This window comes from Leptonychotes weddellii, chromosome 16 (genome assembly GCF_054177405.1).
Source record: "Leptonychotes weddellii isolate Sample4059 chromosome 16, ASM5417740v2, whole genome shotgun sequence".
Lineage (NCBI taxonomy): Eukaryota > Metazoa > Chordata > Mammalia > Carnivora > Phocidae > Leptonychotes > Leptonychotes weddellii.
The window spans coordinates 1,038,301-1,052,786 of record NC_138384.1 but is presented as its reverse complement, the minus strand read 5'-3'; the positions used below and the strand labels follow the sequence as shown (position 1 = coordinate 1,052,786).

Here is a 14,486-nt window from a genome sequence, read left to right as displayed (position 1 = left end):
GGGAGGATGGGTTAGCCTGGTGGTGGGTATTAAAGAGGGCATGTTCTGCATGGAGCACTGGGTGTTATGCACAAACAATGAATCATGGAACACTACATCTAAAACTAATGATGTAATGTATGGGGATAATATAAGAATAAAAAAATTAAAAAAAGAAAAAAGAAATCCATAAATGGAATACTACTCAACTATAGAAATGAACAAACTGTTAATACACACAACATGGATGAACCTCAAAATAATTACATTGAATAAAGAAATTAGACATAAAAGACTGAAAAAAAAAAATTACTGCTAGTTGTCTGGGATCCTACACTTTGGCTCCTTTTTAAGTGAGGATATTTGGGTTTGTAAGGTGTATCTGTGGGCACAGGGCACCCTGCTGCCACTGTGTCTCCACCCTGAGCTCCCGGACAGGGTGAACGGGCTCCCCCGTTGAGCACTCAGCTGCCTGGCTGCCTCCTACCCTGTTAAGGAGGCTCCTGGGTTCTCCTGCCAGTGGTCTGCTCGTCACCATAGAGCGCGGCTTTCACGTCTCAGCCGTAGCCGCGATTCACTCCTAGGTGATTGTTCTCTCCACCTGCAGTTACCACTGGTGCAGCCCCGCAGGGACTTGGGGGACAGGGCTCTTCAGTCCTGGCAGAGTCCCTCCCCCTGGCACACTAGCCCTCAGTCCTGACGCTTGCATTAGTGGCTGTCCCAAGGAGCACCTCTGACTTCTCTGGGCCACTGTCTCCTCTCTCTGGGGCTTTGGCCACAGTACTCTCTGTGTAAATCAAACCAGTCTCTTCAAACCTAAGTCAGAGAACAAAGGAACTGTTGAAGGCTCGGGTTTGATGATTCACGAAATTTCTAATGCACGTGAAAACAAAAGTACTTTTTTTTTTTTTTTTCAAATTTTTATTTAAATTCTAGTTAGTTAACACACAATGTGATACTGGTTTCAGGAGTAGAATTTACCGATTTGTCACTTCCATACAACACCCAGTGCTACTTACCTCACGTGCCCTCCCCAATGTCCATCGCCCAGCCACCCCATCCCCCCACCCCCCTCCCCTCCAGCAACCCTCAGTTTGTTTCCTAGAGTTAAGAGTCTCTTATGGTATGCTTCATTCTCTTTTTCTCGCCCTTAGCTTACGTTCATATGTTTTTTTCCTTAAATTCCACATGTGAGTGAAATCATATGATAATTGTCTTTCTCTGACTTAGTTCACTTGGCATAACATCCTCTGGTTCCGTCCACGTCATTGCAAATGGCAAGATTTCATCTTTTCTGATGGCTGAGTAAAATTCCATTGTATATATATACACCACATCTTTATCCATTCATCTGTTGATGGACATCTGGGCTCTTTCCATACTTTGGCTATTGTTGATAATGCTGCTATAAACATTGGGGTGCATGTGTCCCCTCGAATCTGTATTTTTGTATCCTTTGGGGTAAATAACCAGTAGTACAATTGCCGGGTCTTAGGGTAGCTCTAGTTTTAACTTTTTGAAGAACCTCCATACTGTCTTCCAGAGTGGCTGCACCAGCTTGCATTCCCACCAACAGTGTAGGAGGGTTCCCCTTTCTCCGCATCCCGCCAACATCTGTCGTTTCCTGACTTGTTAATTTTAGCCATTCTGACTGGTGTGAAGTGATATCTCACAGTGGTTTTTTGTTTTTTGTTTTTTTTTTTCCTTTGTAAGATTTTGTTTATTCGACAGAGAGAAACACAGTGAGAGAGGGAACACAAGCAGAGGGAGTGGGAGAGGGAGAAGCAGGCTTCCTGCCGAGCAGGGAGCCTGACACGGGGCCCGATCCCAGGACCCTGGGACCATGATCCGAGCCAAAGGCAGATGCTTAACGACTGAGCCACCCAGGTGCCCTCAATGTGGTTTTGATTTGAATTTTTGTGAGGGCTAATGATGTTGAACATTTTTTCATGTGTCTGTTGGCCATTTGGATGTTTTCTTTGGAGAAATGCTCATGTCTTCTGCTCATTTCTTGACTAAATTATTTGTTCTTTGGGTATTGAGTTTGAGAAGTTCTTTACAGATTTTGGAAACTAGCCCTTTATCTGTAATGTTATTTGCAAATATCTGCTCCATTCTGTTGGTTATCTTTTGGTTTTGTTGACTGTTTCCTTTGCTGTGCAAAAGCTTTTTATCTTGATGAAGTCCCAATAGTTCATTTTTGCCTTTGTTTCCCTTGCCTTTGGTGATGTGTCTTGCAAGAAGTTGCTGCGGCTGAGGTCAAAGAGGTTGCTGCCTGTGTTCTCTAGGATTTTGATGGATTCCTGTCTCACATTGAGGTCCTTCATCCATTTTGAGTCTATTTTTGTGTGTTGGTGTAAGAAAATGGTCCAGTTTCTTTCTTCTGCATGTGGCTGCCCAATTTTCCCAACACCATTTGTTGAAGAGACTGTCTTTTTTCCATCGGATGTTTTTTCCTGCTTTGTCAAAGATTAGTTGACCATAAGTTGAGGGCAACAAGTACTTTATTGCCCTTGAACTAAGTATTTGTTTTGTGCCCACTGTGTTCCGGCTCTAGAGAGGACATGTCGGACAAGGCCACCCTTGTCCTTCCCAGAGTTTGCAGTATGGTGGGGGATTCTGTAAGTCATTACACCCAAAAAAGTAAGTACCGGTGTGGTTAGTTACCGTGAAGGAGAAAAACCTGTTCCTCCAGGAAGGACATGAATGCGTGGAGACCGTCTGTGGAGTGAGCCCTGCTGCCGAGGGAGGACTTGCTGCCCCGGTAGGCGACCTGGTCCTTGTCAGGCTTCCCCTGAAGCAGGCGCTCATGCCGCCATCCTGCCTCTCGTTTGCCTTCATCGGACGGCACTGCTGTCGGAGAGGACGGTCCCAGAGTGGCTAACGCCTCTGTGATTTTAGCCGTCAAGCTGAGCCACCAAAGAAGGAGGCTGCTGCTGCAGGGCCGCAGGTGAAGCGAGCAGACGAGTGGAAGGACCCTTGGCGCCGGTCCAAGTCTCCCAAGAAGAAACTCGGGGTGTCTGTCTCCCCTAGCCGGGCACGAAGGCGTCGGAAAACATCAGCCTCATCGGCCTCTGCCTCCAATTCCTCCAGGTAAGGAGGCTGGCCGGTCACAGAGACTGGTTCATAAACGCCACCGGAGGGCTGCGCCGTCCTGGCCTGAGGACAGTCAGGGGGACTAAAGAGGCATCTGTTTGTCCAGCAGAGAATTATTGAGTAACTGGGGTGCTAGAGCGTCAGCGGCAGGCAGAACTGATGTTTAGAACCTCAGTAAGGCCTCACACCCCCAAAATAAACAGTGGACCTCAGCCAGGATGCTGGCAACCCAGAATGGAGCACAGACCCGGCGAGGGGGCCAGCAAGGGGAGAGAGCTCGCCCAGTCCCTCTGGGAGAGACCCCACGAGGCCGAAGGCCAGAAGGACGGCATAAGCCCCGTCAAGGAGTCAGCCCCTCTCTTCCTCCTGTGCCTTTGGGCTTCGTGTGTACGCTAGGTCTGAACAAACAGGGATGAGGTGGGTGGTGGGAGGGAGGCTGGCGGGAGGCCGCTGTGCTAGACGAGGACTGGGGAGGTTAGCGTCGACCCAAGGCTTTCATTATATACGCAGACGGGCAGAGAGAGAAATGCAGGTGTGCTGTCCGCCGGCAGTGGGGCGCACACCCGTACCCAGGTCTTGCTTTCTGAACCTGAGTCCCGCCAGGAGGGCGCTGGACTGCAGCGTGCCCGCAGGGGTGTCCCAAGGGCAGGTGGGAGTGGGAGGTGGGCGGGTGTGCACAGACGGGGACGGGGGGACGTGTGGCCATGTCATCTGGGTCTGTGCCTGAGGGTAGCAGGTCGGCAGCAGCGGCCAGGCTGCTGGAGGAGGACCGGCCCCTCTCCCACCTTGTGCTTGAACTGTCTAGGTCATCGTCTCGGTCGTCCTCGTACTCCGGCTCCGGGTCCTCCCGCTCCCGCTCCCGCTCCTCCTCCTACAGCTCTTACTCCAGCCGGTCCTCCAGACACAGCTCGTTCTCAGGCAGCCGGTCCAGGTGAGTGTGGGCGCGGCCGGGTGCGGCCCGGGTCAGCCCGGGCACCTGCACCGTGTCCGGTCGGCCTCGACGGCGTCCTTCCAGGCACGCAGCTGCTCTCAGAACAGCCCCCGCTGTGTGTCGAGGCAGCTGCGTCGTCAGGTAACAAACTGCAGGTGCTGAGGGCTCAGCGCACAGAGCACGTGTCAGGAGGTGGCTCAGAAGCAGCAGCGATGCGACCTGTGTTGTGGGTGTGCTGAAATCAGAAGGCCACCGTCGCCACGTCCTGTGGACCTGCACTGTCCGCTGGGCCACCAGCCACGGGTGGTGATGCACAGTGTCCTTCAGTTAGAATTTTAAAGTGTGCGTGGGCCCTGTTTGGAGTGCTCAGATAGAGGACATTTGCATCTTCACAGAAAGTTCTGTTGGACGTTTCTAGAAAGATCAAACAATACGTATATTTTTCCCACTGAAATTAGACAAACTCTGGGGTTTTAGAGAATTCTTCGTTGTCATTTGTGTAGGAACCGAGTCGTTGATTAATACAACTAACAGGACTGTTCAGGTTCTGCGTCTGCTGCTTCTGACTTTCCAACCAGCTCAGGTGGCGTGCACTGCACCTGCACCCACATGCCCTGCCTGCAGGGGACACGCATGTGGGGACATCCCCTTCATCCCATTCAGGGTTTAGTTAGGTCCAAGGCCAGAGGAAGGTGGAGGTGGAGGACTGCCCGTGTGGGGGCCTCCAGGCCATACCCCCCAGCTCCACTGTCTCCATACACACAGAGAGGGTGCTGTAGCTCCCCGGGAAGGCCACGATGGGGCCTGGACCAGAGACCTCATCGTCGCAGTCGGTGACCAGGACCTCGCGCACACCAGGCGGGGGCACAGGGCTGCGCCGTCTGGCTCTAGCCCCTTGGCAGTTAGCGGGGGTGTCCCTGCCCATCTCCCCTGGTGGGCAGCCCCGCCAGGCAAAGCGAGCGCCAGGATGGAAGAGCCGGGCATTTCCTCCATGCTCCTCTGTCTCTAAAACCTCAGTGTGTGACTGCAGGCGCCCCGCCTTATTTTACTTGGTGCCACTGCTTGGCTGAAAATGGGGAGTTGTCCACGACAGCTTCTAAGTCGGGAGAAAACGACCGCCCGGGAGCCTTTCGGAAGCTTGCCTCCTGCACCGTGTGGTGCTGGATCCTGGGACAGTGGAGTTGTCAGCTTGGCTAGGTCGGCCTCCAGAACTGCCTGGCCAGCTCCCTGCACCCACCCCACCCCCCGTCCTGGGGCTCTCTGTCCATGCTGCTGACACCTGGAACTGGAGCCCGTCACTGTTTGTTTCAGGGGGGACACTCCGTGGGCTTGGCCAGTCCCTACCTCATGCTGCTCGCGGCCACCCTGCCCACCCCGCACCTTCCAGCCCCCTAGGCCTCAGTGCCCAGCTCTCTCGCTTGGCCCTCTGTCCTACCTGTGTCACCGTGTCCTTGCTGGACTTCCTAAGCAATGCAGAGCATGTGCCCTTCCCAGCCTGACCACACGGCCCCCAGGCCTTCTGCAGGACCCATCAGCCTGGCTACTCCTTTCCCCTCTAATGTGTTTTTGGAAAGGACCAAGAACTATCTGAAGCCCATTCTAAATCTGAGGCAGCTAAGTAGAGACGTGCAGCGACGTTTTCTGTGTCCGGGCAACGTCCCTAGCTTGCTCAAGTGCAGGCTGGGGCACCGTGGCGCGCCCTCCTCATGCCTTTGTTTTCTCCTTAGGTCCCGGTCCTTTTCCTCGTCCCCCTCCCCGTCTCCAACGCCTTCCCCGCACAGACCTTCTGTTAGAACCAAGGGGGAGCCGGCTCTGCCTCCTGGGAAAGCAGGGTAAGTGCCCCATGGGGCAGGTTCTCCTGCTCTCTCTCTCTCTCTCTCTCCTGTTGCATCTGTGAAGAAGTCCCAGTGAGAACCCTTGGCGGGTGGGCAAAGGTGTTGGGGGATCAGGCTCGGGGACCGCAGGGCACAGACTTAGCCTCTCGCTTCTTGACATGTGGACTTTGAGGCCACACGCACATCAGCGTGCCCGCACCCCTGCATAGACCATGGTGATGGCCGTGCTCCTTGGGGTTAGACCACCTCCCCTGCCAGGAGCAGGCCCCGCTGTTCTCTTCCAGGGGGCAGGAGGGAGGTGGTTCCCATCGTGCTTCCTGGGCTGTGTCCAGGGCATGCAGAGAATGGGGGCCCCACCAGACTGGCCTCGTTGTTCACATTTGCTGTTCCTAGAGTGGCTCCCATTGATCCTCGTCAACAGTTGTGCCTAACGTGACAAGTTAGAAACATCTGGAACTTACCAGACAGATGTCACACCCCTGGCGTGCGGTGCCTCAGGTTGCAGCCGTGCCCACGCTCCCCCAGAATGGAAGTGGGCTCGCTTCCCGAGCAGTGCGGAGCACGGGAAGGCAGCCGGTGGTGGAGTTGGCCCTGCGGCCCGCAGGGCGAGGCCGGGCACGTGTGAGCGGACGGGCCTACGTGCCCGTGTGGCGCCAGCGCCACCCTCCTTTGTCACTTGTCCTCACGCGTGTGGCTCACTCAGCGGCCGACAGCCTGGCACTCGCCGGGGGGCCGGCGCTGAAACGCTCCATGCTGCACATTTGCATCCTGATCCAAGCCTTCCAGCAGCCCTCGGGAGTTTGCAGGCACCCGGAGTCGCCCCCTCCTAGAAAGTGAGCAGTGTGGAGGCGTACTTTATGCCTGGCACCCCAGCCATCTAAGTTGTGTGACGGGCTTAGCGAACATGTGAGGCCACCCCAGTCCAGACACCCCAGCCGCATGGCAGGCAGGTCGTGCGGGCGTTTTCGTCTGCACGGATCTTAACTCGCCCCTGATGCTCTGCTGAGCAGCTTGCTTTTGCCCAAGACTTTGTTTCCTGCTGATTCCACCTGAACCCTGAGTGTTCGGTGCTACCAGAATGTTCGGCAGGGTATTCTCCCCACACTGACAGCACAGAAAATTTGGGGCCGTTCTCTGCTGCAGCGTGGGTCCCACATGTGAGCGGCACTGGTGCCCTCGGAGGTTGGCCCGTGAGCGGGGAGGCGGGGGGGGGCACGTTCCTGAGGAAGCACAGCGCCAGCTCTGTGGTTCTTGGAGGCTCTTCAGATGCACCCGTCCTCCGCCTGTGCGGCCGGTGTGACCCTCCCCCCGTCTCCTGTCACAGAGAGAAGTCCGTGAAGAAGCCAGTCCCACCTCCAGCCCCACCACAGGCCCCCAAAACCACTGCTCCAGCCCCCGAGCCCGCCAAGCCGGGAGACCCTCGGGAAGCCCGGAGGAGGGAGCGGCAAGCTAGGAGCCCCCCCAGGAGGTGAGCGAACGGGCTTCGAGCTGGGGGGGGGCTTCTGGGGGAAGCAGCTGAGGCTGGGGGCCTGTTCGGTCCCTGTCCTGTCACATCACGTCCTCGAGCCTCGGTTTCCCCCGACCACGATGGGAGGCGCGAGCACCTAAGGACAGAAGGTGTGCTTGTGCGGGTGGCAGGCGCCCGTCGACACCGAGGTCTCCCCTAGAAGGAGGCGGTGCTGCGGCAGGACGCCGAGAACACGGCCTCTCGCTCCGAGGGGAGACCGTGGGCCCCGCGAGCCGCCCGCTGAGACGGGCCTTGTCTGTGTTGCAGGCGGACCATCAGCGGCAGCGGCAGCGGCAGCAGCTACAGCGGCTCCAGCTCCAGATCCAGGTCATTGTCGGCGCCCCCCCGGCCCCCGCCCCCCGCCCCCCGCCCCCCGCCCGCCGGGCCCGAGGCGCCCAGTGGCGGCCGGTCCGGTAGGGACGAGTGCCGCCGTCAAGCTGCTGGAAGAGGAGACGCTGTCGGATCAGTCCTTAGATCCCGGAGCGGACGTCCTCGTTCGTTTCTAGGCAGCCCAGGTCCTCCTCAGAGAGGTTTAAAGACCCAGCCTTCAAACAGAGCCAGGCCCTTCCTTTCTGCCCGGGTCCTTGCGGAGTTCTCGGAGAGTGACCGCACTCGGACTTGGTGGCACGTCGTCCTCACGGCGCGGGCTGTGGGAGCAGCCCCCGCGAGCCGGCCGCTGTCCCCGTGCTTCCCAGAGCCGCGTGCGGGGCCGGGGCGCCTCTGCTCTGGGCTCTGGCGTGGCCGCGGGGCAGAGCCCTGCCCTTCCTCGGGCCTCACAGCCTGGGCCCTCAGCTCTGTCATCACCAGCCTCGCTCACAGCTAGTCACTCGTCGTATGTCCCTGCCCAGCAAACAGGCTGGCTGCCCATTCGTGCGAGGGCCCTCGACTCCGTGACTGGGGTGTCCCTTCACCGTGGGGCCCCTTTAAACCGCCCACCTCCCCCCCTGAAGTTCCGGTTAGGTAGTACACGTTCCTCGAAACTGGAGGCTGGGGAAGGTGCGCGTGGATACCCACACTGGCCCCCCTGTGGCCTCTCGCCGCCGGGGCCACGTGGGTGCAGACGTGCTTGTGTGTGTCCAGGTCCCTGAGCGTGAGCAGCGTCTCCTCGGTGTCTAGCGCCACGTCAAGTAGTAGCTCGGTGCACAGCGTGGACTCGGACGACATGTACGCAGACCTGGCCAGCCCCGTGTCCTCAGCAAGTTCGCGGTCCCCCACCCCAGCCCAGACCAAGAAGGAGAAAGGTACAGGGGGCTCCTCGTGTCCTGGGCGTTGTGGCTGCAGAGGTGGGCAGGCCCCTCGTGGAAAGAGGGTGTGTGCACTGCTTCACTTGGTTACACAGGAAAGCGCAGGAACCTCCCAGCTCCGTCCCACGGACACGTGGCCTGGCTGCTAGCACGTCCCCCCTCCAGGCGGCCCCCAGGAGACCGCCGTGCCGGGATGGTGACTGTGACTTAGCGTTTGTTGTTGGCAGGAAAGTCTAAAAAAGAAGATGGGGTTAAAGAAGACAAGCGGAAAAGGGACTCGTCCGCACAGCTGCCCAAGTCCTCAAAGCCTTCTGCCGGCAGTAAACCCCAGCAGCCCATGGCCCCCCAGCAGGGGCCCCCCGGGCAGCCCCAGCAGGGCACGTTTGTCGCCCATAAGGAGATCAAGCTGACGCTCTTGAACAAGGTGAGGCCGTGGGCACTCCTGGTGGCAGTTCCGGGAGCCCAGCTCCCCGGGGGGCATCCTGGTTCCTGGAGCCAGTGAACGGTGGCTGGACATCAGCCCGCTTGTCCTGCTGCCCTGATGGGGAGAGGCGTGGGTGACGGGGGAGGCGTGGGTGTCGGGTGGCGAAGCCCAATAGCATGTCCTGGGAGATGAGAGCGTCCCGGGGGTGGTGGGTGCTCTCCCCGGCCCTTCTCCGTGTAACTGGCCCTGTGTGAGCTGACGTCCCCGAGGCTCCCTAGGACTGGGAGGGTGAGATGCGGGGTCCCTTGGGGTCCTCTCCGGGGCTGGTGGCCCCCAGGGAACATAGTGTCTCTGTGGGCACCTTCGCTGCCGAGAATGAAGGCCCGAAACCCTGGGCCCTGCCTCCCTCGGGGCCCCGTGGGCAGCCACAGGAGGGGCCCGTGGGGCGGGTGTGGCAGTGAGCCTACCACCGCTGTGCCCCTGCTTCCCACGGGGCGCTGGTCCCGCCCGGGGGCCAGCCGTCCTCACTGTGCGCCCTCCGTTGTGCCAGGCGGCCGATAAAGGAAGCCGGAAGCGCTACGAACCCTCGGACAAAGACAGGCAAAGTCCTCCTCCGGCCAAGCGGGCGAACTTATCCCCAGACCGAGGTGAGCTTCCCACCCCCGCAGGGCCCAGCGGGGCAGAGGGGCCGGGACCCCGTGTGCGCTTCATTTTGGGCCCCACGGAGCCAGCGCTGGGGTGGTTCCAGCCATCGATGTTAAGGTTTTAGAAGTTAAAACTCGGGGAAAAAGGTCAATGTTTGCTAATGGTAAAATAACATTATTATGTTACATAAAATGTATTATGTTACATAAAATACATTCGTTACATGTTACATAAAATAACAAGTATTATATTTTAACACAAATAACATTTCTTATGAAAAGTAACCACATTTCCGTGAACAAAAACCGGGAGTGTCATTATTCTTGGAAAACGTCTCCAGTGTCTGGCTGACAGACGGCGGCTCGGTCCTCCGTGACGGCACAGGGTGCGCAGGCGGGGGGGCTCGGCGTTGCCGCGCAAGCAGTCCAGCCCCGGCTGTCCGCGGGCCGTCTGCCGGCCGGCTCCGATGGCCGGTGCGCAGCCATCCTTCCTCCCTAAGCAGGGGCAGCGGGGGCGCCCCTCGCCGGGCTGCTGAGCCCACCTGGGCCGAGAACCGGCCGGCGCCAGAGCCCATGTGCTCCCCGGGCGCTGACCGCCCCGCCCGCCGCCCGCCGCCCTCACACACGCCCCCGTGCTCCCTGGACGGCGGCCGGCGAGCACACCGGCCTCTTGCCTTGACTTCTCTTGCCGACGCTTCCCTGCCTGTTCGTTCCCAGTCCAGAGGTGTGAGCGATGAGGGTCTTTGTGTTGGATAAATGGGAGCTCGCTGGCCTGTCCTGACCTTGGCCTCCGTGGGCATCGGGGCTTCACTTTGCGACAGGACCGGCACTGCCCTGTCCCCTCCTTCGACCCGCTCTGCCCTTTGCCTCTTCCTGTGAGAACACGCAGGTCGTACTGAGCTGCCACGTCTCTGGCACGGGGTCGCCGGCGTCCGGCAAGGCCGCCCCACGCCTGTCCATGCACACCAGCCCACGCTGGGCCGGACCGGGCTCTTACCTCGTCCCGTGTCATCCAGGTTCTCGGGACCGGAAGTCAGGCGGGAGACTCGGCTCCCCGAAGCCAGAGCGGCAGAGAGGCCAGAATTCCAAGGTGCCCGTGGCCCCGCCGGACAGGTGAGCGCCCACCCGTTCCCTGGGTACGCCACATGGGCGCCGAGGCCTCCGGGCGGGATAGCCAGAGCGTTCCTGCCCCGCAGCAGGTCCTGGGACAAGGGCCCTGAGGCACGAGGCTGCCTGGCGCTCCCAGCTTCTGCCTTCCCCGTCGGCCCCGGAAGCAGGGCAGAGATGGCCTTCCCGCAGGAGGCCGGCTGGGAGGCCCTGCCCTGCCAGCCCACCGCTCAGGGTCGTGGTCCAGACGGGTTCGGGACTCGGCCATCCGTGCAGCCCCCCACCCGCCCCGGCCCTCAGGGCTGCCCCTGGGTCAGCACCATGGGGTTTCTCCCCACCACCGGGGGAGGCCGCAGAGAAGCACCAGAAGCAGGAGGGACAGGTCAGCAGGGCACCAGCCGAGCCCTGGATGCTGTGCCCTCTTCACGCTGCACAACCGAGGGCGGGAGAGGGGCACTGCCCACCGCAGCCTGGCCCGCTGCCGCCGGGAGGCAGACCGGTGTCCATGGCCGCCAGGGCCCCGTGTCCTTGCCCAGCGCCCCGCGCGTCCTTGCCCAGCGGGAGGCTCTCGGCAGATCCTCTGAGGGCCTCCCCCTCCCCCCACAGGAAGCGCCAGTTGTCTCCCCAGTGCAAGAGCTCCAGTAAGATCACCAGTGTGCCCGGCAAAGCGTCGGACGCCGGCACGGCCAGCGCCGTGTCCAGCGGCACCAAATCCGGGAAGGCCAGCACGCTGTCGCGGCGCGAGGAGCTCCTGAAGCAGCTCAAAGCCGTGGAGGACGCCATCGCGCGCAAGCGGGCCAAGATCCCCGGGAAGGTGTAGGGGCCCCGCAGGCCCGGCCCCCGCCGCACAGAGAGACTCGAGTTTTTATAACTAGAGTGAGCACAGCCGTCTTGGATTTTGAAGTTAACGTCTCATTTTGGCTGTGAATCTTTTTAAAAGTTGAAAAAGAAAAGTTTCTCAGCTGCAAAAGAAGCCACACACGGTGAAGATGATGCTGAATCCCAGTCTTCTCCCTCCCAGACCAGACTGAACCAGCCGCATCCCAGAGCAGAAGTCCCGCCAGACAGGCCGGCAGGCCGGCGGCAGGAGCGAGGACGCAGCACCACTTTTATGTACATGATCAGTCCCGGGCGCCCAGTTCCGCCTGCCCGCCTTCCCTCCCCGCTGCCAGCCAGCCTGCCCTGCGTCCTGTCCTCCGCACGCGCTCCTTCCCGGCCCGGGAGCGCCCCGTGCTCCTGAGCAGCCTCCTCCCCGTCCCCGCCTGGCCCCAGGGTCAAAAAATAGATATATATTCTTGACTGAAGTCCGATTGGGAAATATTTCCTGTCTTTTATTTTAAGCATCAGATTGTTTTAGTTGATTTAAAAAGGAAAAAAAAAAATACAGAAAAGACCAAAAAAAAAGGCTGAGGGTGTTGTTGGGCGTCTGTGTAATGTGGAGGGTCTTTTTTTGAGGGGTCTCCTAAAATAAAGTATTTTGATAAGCAGCCGTCTTGCCCTGGTGGTGATGATTCCGCGGGCCTGGTGTGCCGGCGGCCCCGGCTGACGGAGGCCCTGATCAGAGATGCCCTTGGTGCTGCCGGCGCAGGGGCTGTGCCCCCCCGGCCCCCGTGGGCAGGGCACCTTGTGTCCTCCTGGTGGGCCTGGGCCTGGCGGGGCCTCCTGAACACCGGAGCACCTCCCGCTCGCGCCGGTGACCTGCTTTCCCCGAAATGGGTGCCCGAGCGGAGAGGCCAGGAAGCACGGTCGTCGGGCTCGGCCGGCCCCCAGCCCCAAAGCTGGTGTGGGCGCAGGCTCCCCCGTGTGTGTGCAGGCAGGCCCAGGACCGCCCTGCGGCCCCGCTATCCCGCCACAGCCCCCGCTCCCCGCCGCAGAGCCCCATCACCACCAAGACCACCGCCGAGGGAGAACCCTGGTGCTGGCCGCGGCCCTTCTCGGGGGGGTGAGCTCGCTGAGGAGCACCGAGGCCTCGGAGCGCCCCCGCACAGTCTGGGGTGGGTGGGGTCAGCGCTCCTCCGCACTCAGATTGCTTTAAAACCAGACACCCCCTGGGGCGTGTGCTGCTGCCCCCAGGTCTGGGGAGGGCTGCAGGGGCCGGTTCAGAAGGCAGCAGCCCCGGGGCCTCTCCCCTGCCGGTGGGACCCGCTGAGCTGCCCTCAGGCTCTGCCCCGAGCCGGGGTGGCCCTTAGAGCTTGGGGGCCTGGGGGTGAGCCCGGTCAGCGTTCCGTGGCTGGTGTTCCGTGTTGCCTCCACGTCCTGCACGATGTGTGAGTCCTCCTGCGCCACGGCGGCCTCGACCCTGTGTCTCAGCATGTTTTCAAGGCTTAGCTGATCTGCCGTCAAGCCGGGTACAGAGGGAACTCCCCTTCTCTGAGTGGGTGGCCTTCGAGGACACAGAGCCAGACCCCAGGGCAGGTTGGGGGCCAGCCTGACCCCATGTGCTCTGTACCCCCGGGGCCACTGCACCCCACAAGCCAGCTGGGAGCCCGCAGGTGAGCCCACCACATGTCCCTGTCTGCACGTAGCTCTCCTTGCCCCACTGACCTGGCCCGGGCCTCTGACACCGAGGCTGGAACCACGGCCCTGGGTCCCCTCAACCCCAGCCCAGTTTAAACGAGCATGAGCCTTCTGGGCTCATGGTTGCTCTGGGCCAGACTCAGTAGTACCTGTCCAGGGAGGGGTAAGGGCCACAGCCTGAGCCAACTCTCCCCCTGCCCAGTCTGGTGGAAAGAACATTCCGTGCCATACATCTGGAAAAAGGAAGCCCTCTAATGTGTAATGGACCCTCAGGCATGTTGGCACTCCAGGGAACATGAAGGCTGAGATCCTGGCTGTAGTTAACATGCAAATAGTGGGGAACATTAAGGGCCGTCCCTCCAGTTCCACGTCTGTCCACTAGACTGCCCCCCATGTCCAGGTCCAGTCTTCACAGCTTGAGCAGCCCTGCCACGTGACACATGCTGAGCCACCCCACCCCCACCTGCTTGCCATTCTCCCACCCCAGGGCCTTTGCACATGCTGTTTCCTGTTCCTGGAATTCTGACCTGACAACTACTCACACTAACTCTGGCAGCTCAGGCCAGCCCGCCCCATCCCTTCAGGCCTTCCCATACTCCTTGCCCAACCGCCTGGCTCCTGCTGACGCCCCCCAGCCCCCACGGCGGCCTCTCTCTCTCTTGAGTGGATAAAAAGAAACAAAACAAGGGTTTTTTATTTTGTAATTCCTGTCACTCAAATGGGAGATACAGTCTCCAACGTCATGAGTGAACATGTCAGGCTAATGCGGCAGCTCGTTTGGTGAAAGTGAAGTTTCTCTGGGTTTCTCTTCGGTCACTCACAGCACCCGGCAGGGCTCCTGGGCCTCCCCCCGCCCCTCCCCCACGTGCCAGCTGCCTGGCTCCCCCCAGGGACAGTTGTCACCTCCCCCCCCAGGGCTGCAGGCCGCCTCACTCAGCAGGACACTGAAAGAAGCACATGGTCCAAGGGGCATGGTTTGAGGGCGGGGCCTTCCGGGACACCGCCTCCGGGACTCCCTCCAGCCCTCCTCTTGTGGCGCCTTTCCAGTCTTGCCCAACACGGGACTTCTGTGCTTGCCTCAGCCGCCCGCAGGAATGAGGTGCCGCCTGGGCCCCCGCCCTGCATCCTTCCGGCCTTGGCCCCGCCCGCCACGACCCCCGACCCCTGGGCCCTGCCCCTGGTCCGCTCAGCCAGTTCTCCCC

At 60.0% G+C, this 14,486-nt stretch overlaps 1 protein-coding gene across 3 annotated transcripts in view; it reads left to right on the top strand.

The window, feature by feature from the left end:
- Window positions 1-12,254, top strand: part of ZC3H18 (zinc finger CCCH-type containing 18) — a 61,410-nt gene extending 49,156 nt beyond the window's left edge. For all 3 annotated transcript variants that reach the window (XM_081806238.1, XM_081806240.1, XM_081806239.1), the window contains 10 exons: window positions 2,881-3,072; window positions 3,881-4,006; window positions 5,734-5,838; window positions 7,166-7,309; window positions 7,616-7,675; window positions 8,429-8,589; window positions 8,820-9,016; window positions 9,567-9,663; window positions 10,677-10,773; window positions 11,374-12,254. In XM_081806238.1, coding sequence (XP_081662364.1) covers window positions 2,881-3,072; window positions 3,881-4,006; window positions 5,734-5,838; window positions 7,166-7,309; window positions 7,616-7,675; window positions 8,429-8,589; window positions 8,820-9,016; window positions 9,567-9,663; window positions 10,677-10,773; window positions 11,374-11,587 — 1,393 coding nt within the window. In that variant the 3' untranslated portion in view covers window positions 11,588-12,254. The remainder of the gene's footprint in view (window positions 1-2,880; window positions 3,073-3,880; window positions 4,007-5,733; window positions 5,839-7,165; window positions 7,310-7,615; window positions 7,676-8,428; window positions 8,590-8,819; window positions 9,017-9,566; window positions 9,664-10,676; window positions 10,774-11,373) is intronic.
- Window positions 12,255-14,486: the final 2,232 nt, after the last annotated feature.